We start from the raw sequence: 9,077 nt of genomic DNA on the forward strand, positions 1-9,077 counted from the left end.
CTGGTATGACACTTGTTCAAACATGCTACCAGCTGAAGTATTATTCATTAAAGTCATTAAATTGACACATATAAACCTTCTCAAATTTTAACATCTTTATTCCAAATTGCTTCAATGTGATTTCACTGAATACATTTAAATTTATGTTACAGCAAATGAAACATTTCAGTAGAAAAAAGACATTCACAGTTCACAAGACAAAGGGCTTTCAATTCAGCTGTAGCTGGTTCTGTCCTTGACTTTTCAATTCAACGGCAAGTACCAGAACAAAGCAAAATTTGCTTAAGTATTCTCAAAGTTAAGAACAGAGTGGTTAGACTCAACAGAGGCCTAATTACACAAACAGACAGTGCAGGTTTGGTTTCCAGTCCTGCTCTTTCATATATAACTCACAGGGTGCCAGCAGCCATTATGAGTAAATGCAGGTCAATTTTGTGCAGGTTCACTGATTATTATGGTAAATGGATGGGCAGGCTGGAGTCAGAGTGACTGAAACGAACTGTTCCAAATGTATGTGTAGATTAGTGGAGAATAAATAAATCGAGGCCCCACAGGGGTAAACACTGGCTTACATCCCTGTGTAGCATCATTTCATGCTACCTGTCAATTCAGGCTAGACAAATCCTGTATATTATGTTCACAGAAAAGAATGTGGGCTTTGTCTATCTGCAAAAGCTCTGCTGAGCTGTAAGTTTAGATAATATGACCAATGTGTCAATATCAGTGTTATCAATGACTTTAATTATACTATGTTGTATAATCCAGTACTGTATTCACTGTATTCTTGTTGAATTGGATTATATCTAGGTCAAGCAATTGAGTGCAGCAGACAAAATGTTGTCCGATCAATTGGGCTGCTGAGATTATCAGGGGAAAGATCACATGATGTGATGGCTAATTGAAGAACTCTGAATGATTTTGGTTTATTTTCAGAGGCAAATCAGATGAATTTTTGTCATGATGTTTGGTAGCAGATGTCTGAGTCTCTCAGACTAATAATGAAAACAGGAAATAACACATATTCCCAGTATCTGATTTGTACACACGGCTGAATAATACAGTCCATATGTATGAATTAAGAAGTTTAAATATCAATACAAAAATCATACCTTTCACCTGAAGTACACATGAGTACATTAAATAATATTAAACACTCAAAGCATATCTTAATTTAATATGTTTATGACTTGACACCAGACCGGCTGTTTGTAAGTAAAACTTTTACCCAGTATTCTATACCAGGCTAGAAACAAAAAGCATACATTATAGAGGAAAGGAAGAAGATTAAAGACAGATTTCCTCTCCTCTCTGACCATGTCACAGGCTGGCTGGAGAGAGGGGTCAAGGGTCTTCTCAGAGGAGCCATTCAGCAGTTGAGCATGGAGTTTGGCCTCTGAATGCGGATTACTTTCCTGGCACTGTAACTGTACTCAAACTGCAGGTGTTCATGGAAGAAGTACAGATATCCTGCCAAGGAGAAACAGCATAGGTTCAATACACTTTCAGCATAGGTGTAATACGTTTGCAAGTAGGAGGGGTTGTTTTATGAGGACATGCCCTCAGCTCCTCTCAGCCCCTGTTAGTTCCTCATTTGCCTATAGTGCATATCTACCAGAACGTCTTCTCAGGCATAGCAGCTCTGCCAGAGAGTGGGAATGACTCATTTCACTTTGTGCGTGTCATGAATCAACATTGCTCACAGAATTAAGATGCTTTTTGTCTGGACTTGAATCATTACACTTCTCTGTAGAATTACACACACACATCTTCCATGAATTCAGAGTAAGAGGAGTGGGAGTTTAGAACCCTCACCAAAGTGGTAAACAGCAGCATCCACTTCATCTCCAATGCCGGGAAAGTCGTCCTCTATGGATCTCGGGTAGCCAGCGTCCATCTTGGCGCTGAGCTCATCATAGCTGCAGATGGAGCAGAACCCAGTCAATCTCTTTAGAGCCTTGTAAAAGCAGGGGTAGGAGAGAGAGGCTTCTACAACCCCATAATGGGAGGAGCCAGATTGTGCTGTCAATCACTAGCTCATATGAACCAATCAAACTGCCATGGCTGGTTCAAAGCATTGAGTCACTGACAGCACAGGACAGGAAGTCCCACTCCATTTCATGAAGCCACACCCTCCAGTCACCACCTTAAAGCTAAGAAACAGCTACAGCTCAGCTACATAGTCCTTTTAGAAGAACGTTTAACATGATCCTGCAATACTGCGAAAGAAGGACAGACATGATATCATAACAGAATGTGATGTCAGAACAGGAAGTGACATCAGAGCAGGAAGTGATGTTAAAACAGGAATTCATATCTGGAGATGAGCGCCTTGCTTTCACATTTAGGTGAGGGATTTTCCAGGCCTCATTTTGTTCCATTTTGGCATTAGGTCATGCAAATTAGACAAGAGAACTGCTGGGGTATAGGTGGGTTTATAATCTTCTCTGAAAAAGCCAAAGTTCTGCACATACAAATGAAGAAAGAAGGGGGAGAAGAGGAAGAAGGGGAACGCACCTCCAGTACTCTTCATCAGCAAAAAGCAGGGTTTTTCCTGTGTCTCGGATGTAAACGGCAGCGTCTACTTTGCGCACGCTTTTGGGCAGGCCCAGCTTGTGGATATATTTTGGATAGCCTTCTACCACATTGTATCCATTGAGGGCCCACATCCTGATTCCTGTAGTAATGATGCAGACTGAGTACCAACGCTACAGGGCACAATCTCATCTCAAATCTCAAATTCTAAGTGTTTAAAAGCAATTTCCAAAGAAGGTCCAAAAGAGCAAAACAAATTGCAGGTAATTATGTGGCAATTTTCCTAAATGTACGAAACTCCAAGATTTCCAAGAAGATCTAACGGGCTGTTCATCCCATTTTTCCAAGGCTCACAATCCAACAGCTTTTCCAGCTCTCTGTAAATTACTGTCTCTCTCAGAACTGAGGAAGTTTGTCACTAGGTTTAGGAAAGACAGTTATTGGTCATCATTGGTCTCATGTAACTCATGTCTGACTGACATTAAAAGCCAGAATTAGAGTACTTCAGAAGCAGGATTACACAGCTCTGCTTACAGAAATCCCAGCACAGAGCTGTACTGCATTAGCATCTCACTGCCCATCCCTGGAGAAAGGGCAGCTGGAACATGTGCTTATTGGATACATTCTTTCTATGCTGGTTGCAGGCCTGAAACCCACCTCTGAAGATGATGACCAGATCTTTCTCAGGATTTTCGTAGGCTGCATCCACTCTGTTGGGGAGGGAGGGCCAGGTGGATTGGATCTGAGTCTGCTCTGGCTCAGGCATCTGAGGGTGCAGGCGCCAGTAAAACCTGCCAAGTAGATAGCACAGGATTACTTTCACTCACATAGCACAGAGTTACTATCCGTCACTCTCATAGCACAGTGTTACTGTCTGTCACTTACATGATTGAGTTATTGTCTGTCGCTCACATAATACAAAGTTATTGTCTGACACTCACATAGCACTGCCAGGAATAGAGCTGATGCATTGGCTGGGTTGACCACCAAATGGCCACACAACTTCCTGTGCTCTCTATGGCTCATTTAGTTAATTGTTTACACCTGTGTTCGCTGTTATTAAAGCCCTGCACATTTTCCAAGGATGTCTTTGCTCAGTGTTGAGTTGCTATGTCTTCAGTGTTACTGTCTGTCACTCAGATAACAGAGTAACTGTCTGTCTGTCACTAACATCACACAGTGTTACTGTCTGTCCCTAAATAACACAGCAGTATGGTTTCATTATATTATTAGATTATCAGTTTCAATATGAGATGACAGTTTCATCAGTTTCATCATCATTATTAGATTACCTGTCTTTGAAGATGATCGTTTCCCCCCTGAGCTCAGTTACTGCATCAAAGGTCAACATGGGGTCACACTTGTTTGGGGCCTCAGGCTTGGGTTTGACCTTTGGGGGGTAGGGGTTCGGGCCTGTTTTAAACAGAGATTATGACATCAGCCTGCAACAGTGATATAATCTGACACAATTTAGTAAGAGAGGTCATGAAATGATTTGACCTTGAGATCCCAATAAAAAGTTCACTGCCTTCTCCCGACCTATCACAGGCTGCAAAAAAAATAAACAAACCACGTGGGAAATAAAAAAGACTGAAGAATGACTAGTTAAAGTTGTTTAAAAGAACACTCTTTTGCAACATACTGCTTAGTTGTCTTAATTCAGTAGTTTAGCCCCAGACCATTTTCCCTCCTCCACCAAACTTTACAGTAGGCACTGTACATTCCGGTAGCTAGCGCTCTCCTGGCCAGATTCCCAAACCGAGGTTCATCCATCAGACTGCCAGATAGTGAAGCAGGATTCATCACTCCAGAGAACACATTTCCACTCCTCCAGAGTCCAGTGGCGGCGTGCTTTGCACCACTCCAGCCATCACTTGGCATTGCGCATAGTGATGTTGGGCTTGTGTGCAGATGCTCGGCAATGGAAACCCATTTCATGAAGCTCCTGATGCACAGTTCTTGTGCTGATGTTGCAGCCAAAGACAGTTTGGAACTCTGTAGCGAGTGATTCAACAGAGGATAGGTGGTTTTTACATGCTACACGCTTCAGCACTCAGCGACCCCACTCTGTGAGTTTGCGTGGTCTACCGCTTTGTGGCTGAGCTGTTGTTGCTCCTAGATGCTTCCACTTGACAATAATAGCACTTACAGTTGACCGGGGCAGATCTAGCAGGGCAGAAATTTCTCAAACTGACTTGTGGCAAAGATGGCATCCTATGACAGTGCCACGTTTAAAGTCGCTGAGCTCTCCAATACAACCTATTCGACTTCCAAGGTTTGTCTATGGAGATCGCATGGCTATGTGCTAGATTTTATGCACCTGTTAACAGTCGGTGTGGCTGAAACACCTGAACTCAATAATTAGGAGGGGTGTCCACATACGGTACTTTTGGCCATATAGTGTATATCTGCATGTCAATGTATCTTGTGGGTGCACAGTGGTGGTAGCAATAATGTCAGTACGATTATTGATGTATGTTATAATAAAAGCCTTGTTTTTGGGTGCCGTGGAAATGAGAGTGATAGGACAGAAATTAATTCAATCAGGTGATTTGACAGACGTTGCATAGCAACAGATGGGGGGATGCTGAAGTCACCAATAACTTCAGTGCAAGTCAGTGGTGCTTAGAATCCAGAGAAAACAAGACATTTATGGCACACTGTTAGGGTACCCACCATAGAGGGCCTGTATCCCCCTAATGTCATCCTCAGACAGGGGGAACCCCTGAGAGTAGGAGTACACCGGAAACATCAGGGCGCCGGGGTCGTTGGAGTGGGACAGACCGAGTGCATGACCGAACTCGTGACTTGCCACCAGAAACAGGTTGTACTCTACAGGTAAGAGATAACAACATGGCATCATTACGAGGCGTTGATACAGATGGGAGAGCAGTGACATCATTTCTTGTTACCTTCATCTTGTTGTGATCTTGTTGTGATCATCCTGGATGCCTATAGATTTACCTGCAGAATCTTTGGTCCAGCTCTCATCCTCATCAAAGTGAGTGTCTCCTCCGATGCCCTTTCCCGGGGGGTAGGCGTGGGCGAGCAGACCATTTGGCCCATCGAAAGGGTTGTAGTCTCCATGCTCTAAAGGTAGGGGAAGGAGCAGCACAGTTGTGCAGTTAGAATACACAGATGAAATGGCACCTGAGAAACTGGGGACTGGTTATATCAGCAGCCAATCAGGGCATTGCGGAAGGGTCCCAATTGAACCCAACTGAAGAGCTCTATGGGAAGCAAATCTGCAGGATATGTGTTCCAGACCAGGCTTGACACAGAGCGCACTCTACAAGGCAGAATGACAAGCCCAGCCAGGCTCCCTGGTCTCCTCATTAAACTTCTCATGCTCTGAGGACACAAAACGTCACCTTGATTGAATGGGTAAATGATGATATCAGAGGCAATGAGGTTACCTTTGGTCCCGAATTGTATCATGATGTCAGCGATACCCTCGTGCAACCTCTTGAACTTCAGAGGAGTCACATCACTCCAGACGTTCAGGGCATTGCGGATCGCTCTGTCCACGTCTGACTTCTGCAGGTCAGGGGTGTAGTTCACTATCCTGCAAAGTAACCCCAGGGGCCATTCACAATGAATCGTGCAGCATGCACCCATCTAACTGGAGTTATGGGCCAAGACACAGTTATGGCCTATAATGTCACCAGACAATGTGTGAGGAATCATTGTTACTGGTTTTTTTTTTTTGGTTAATGGAGTCTACTTTTTGAATGGATGTTTGCACGATGAGTAAAACTGTGTGTTGCAAGTTTAGTGGAAAAATACTCATCTTTCCTTTATGTCTCAGTCTGCTCTACCCAAATGAAGAAACTTGTATTTCATTAGTTTAAATGATCCCTCATTCTTGAGAAATCCAAGATTGCAGACTTGCCATATGTTTTTAGTTGCATAGTTAATTGATACTAGTCAGACAGTTCCATAGGTGTTATGTACACACATGCCAAGACTGAATGAAATGCAAGTAACACCGGGCAAAGGACATGGTACACAGCTTTGTATGTGTACACTCACACTCTGTCCTTTAGCAAATGCTCTTACCTGGACAGACTGACACAGTATATGACACAGACTGACAAGTGCATCTAAAAAAGTTGTAACTAAAGCTTTACAGATTTAGTGGGGGCATTTGAGTTTTTTCTGTAAATCCATTTGTACCAGGTGTCTGCCCTGCATGTGTCAGGTGTTGTACATGTCTGCACCATTGGCTATGCTGCACGTGATCTGTGAGGTCACATGTGGCGAGCAGGAGAGCTTTCACTGCTGTCGTCAATGGTGGCGCGAGTGAGGGGTCTCACCTGAAGGTCACATTAGTGTTCTGCCATTTCAGGTTCCTGGGGAAGAGGTTGTACTCTGCCACATCAGGGACCCCACATCGGGCCATTTTCATCAGATCTAGGGTGTTGGTGTCCAGGTTCCCTGTCACCTCCAACTGGAAGAAGGTCTGCATCTCCCGGATCTTCTGCCTCATGATGTCTGAGGTCCCCTGCGCCCCCTGGAGGCCAGGAGGGAGGTCGTAGAACTTGCGCAGGTAATTCTACAGACGGACAGAAGTGAGGAAAGAAGTGACTACCTGCCTCCATTCATAATTATTCACAACACAACACACTAACTGCTTTTGTAATGGTTCTACACGGTACTCTAAATGCATTCATTTGCTTGTTACAGTATCTTTCACCAGCCTTTCAAACTGCAAGGGACAGGGCACGTTTTCGAAATGTAGAAATCCTGGGGAAAAAAGAGTGCATTCATTTCCAGTTTGTGAGGGTGCCTCGGTGGTGACCCGCACTTACAGTAAAGCTGTGTTTATGTTTATGCAGGAAAAGATGCTGAGGCCAGCACATTCTCCATATGGATAAACACTGTGGTTTCCCTTCATCATGCTTCAGCGAATATGCCAGAGCACACACTGGTGGTTTCTGCTGTTTCAGGTGCACGGACACATCAAAGCCCAAGTGGTACCTAAATTTGATTTCTAATTATGTTATTTATGTTATTTCTAATTTCCACTATGTAATAAAACAAAGTTCTCATTTCTGCTTTGTCCCCCAGCATCTAATTCCTCTAATTTTTAAAACTTTAATTTTAAATAATTAATTGAAAAAAAATTTTAAACTTAAACTAACATTTGGTAACACCTTCTATTGATGCCCCAATTATTAACCTTTAAATAACACTCCATTATAACATTATTGAAACTTTTTGTCCTAAAACAGACATCACTCTCCTTTAAAAAGTGAATTTAGGACAGTCACTGCAATAAAGGCAACTAACACATAGAGTTTGTTGATGTGAGTATTCATAAGTTGTTTTAACATGCATTATTACAACAATAAAACATATTTCATGACATGAATACATGTGAATAATATTTCATTAATTGTTAATTCATGAAATTCAATTAAACCTTGTTGTGGACATTTTAGCATCCATCAGGTGTATATTGCACAGGTTTTGGACAAAAGCACCATTGAAAAGAAACAACACTAAAGCGGGATTCACAGGCTGACTCACCTCTGCTAACAGCCAGTTGTCTGTCTCACTCTGTGTGTCCCCTGCAGGCAGTGGGAGGGCGAAGACGTGCACCACAGTCAGGAGGAGCAGGAGGGCCAGTGTCTCCATGGTGTCTCTCTTCTTTGCAGGTCGCTGTGTCCAATGAGGACTGGCTGTGCCCGCTTGCTTTATTTATAGGAGTGTCCCATGCTTTGCTTTGACCCCCCATATCAAGTGATGTTTCTGAATCATCTGAAAGCGCCCAGCCACTTCCTCTCACATCTTTGACCAAAAGTGCTGTGGAGGAAGAAAGGGGGTGGCTGTGGGGAAATTCTGTAATCTCCAGCCTTAAAACAGAATGGCAGCCTTACACACACCTGGCTATGAGATGATGTCACAAAGGAAAAAAAAGAATTCTATACTGGTTCTCTATGTTCAAGATGACAGATTATCAAATTTCAGTATGTATAAATTCATTCTGGGGAGCCAGAATATATTTGAAGTGTATGTTTTTCATTTCCTGTGTAGACCTGACATAAAAATGCTTACAGGACATCTAGCTACATCAAAAGAAATGATCAGTCAGCAACCATAAATGTGTTTTTTTTTACATTTTCCTTCTGACAGGAGACAGTTTAACAGTTCGTTTAACAATTCTCAGCACATCCACATGACTGCATGAAATGCTTTCCTGATGTTTGCTCTGAATCATTGTATATCACAAACTAGTCATTTAGTCAGTAGAACTGTATCATAAATATATTATAGAAGTCACAGTTACCAGGCTGAGGCTAAAGGTTCTTGTCTGGTCTGTGTATGTAACGTTCCAGACCATTCAGTCAGGTGACTGTATGACAGTGCTGACAGAGCTTAGTCATAACAGCAGCCAATGAAACATAGTTTTTTCAATAAATTATACACAAATGAGGAGAAAAGGAATCACAATTACATATCCAATTCCCATGGACCTTAACTAAATACATTCAACAGGCTTGTTTTGTCTCATTTAAATCTACATGCACTAAAGTGTCACT

The 9,077-nt window shown here is 42.6% G+C and overlaps 1 protein-coding gene across 1 annotated transcript; it reads right to left on the reverse strand.

The window, feature by feature from the left end:
• Positions 1–1,348: 1,348 nt before the first annotated feature.
• Positions 1,349–8,118, reverse strand: LOC118783057 (collagenase 3-like). The gene is made up of 10 exons (XM_036536729.1): positions 8,065–8,118; positions 6,849–7,087; positions 5,949–6,097; positions 5,497–5,622; positions 5,209–5,364; positions 3,825–3,945; positions 3,190–3,323; positions 2,515–2,674; positions 1,813–1,916; positions 1,349–1,467 (listed from the first exon to the last, which is right to left on the reverse strand). Exons 2-10 carry the CDS (start codon positions 7,019–7,021, stop codon positions 1,367–1,369), a joined length of 1,224 nt encoding a protein of 407 aa, XP_036392622.1. The 5' UTR covers positions 7,022–7,087; positions 8,065–8,118; the 3' UTR covers positions 1,349–1,366.
• Between the last annotated feature and the right edge of the window lie 959 nt (positions 8,119–9,077).

The sequence above is a fragment of the Megalops cyprinoides genome, chromosome 9 (assembly GCF_013368585.1).
Source record: "Megalops cyprinoides isolate fMegCyp1 chromosome 9, fMegCyp1.pri, whole genome shotgun sequence".
Taxonomy (NCBI): domain Eukaryota; kingdom Metazoa; phylum Chordata; class Actinopteri; order Elopiformes; family Megalopidae; genus Megalops; species Megalops cyprinoides.

Excerpts from the sequence above, each read along its gene's own strand:
- LOC118783057 (XM_036536729.1), bottom strand. The coding sequence starts at position 7,021 with ATGAGGCAGAAGATCCGGGAGATGCAGACCTTCTTCCAGTTGGAGGTG. Across the intron at positions 1,917-2,514 it reads GCTGATGAAGAGTACTGGAG|CTATGATGAGCTCAGCGCCA; the intron begins GTGCGTTCCCCT and ends CTCCATCTGCAG. Across the intron at positions 1,468-1,812 it reads TGCTGCTGTTTACCACTTTG|GATATCTGTACTTCTTCCAT; the intron begins GTGAGGGTTCTA and ends TCTCCTTGGCAG.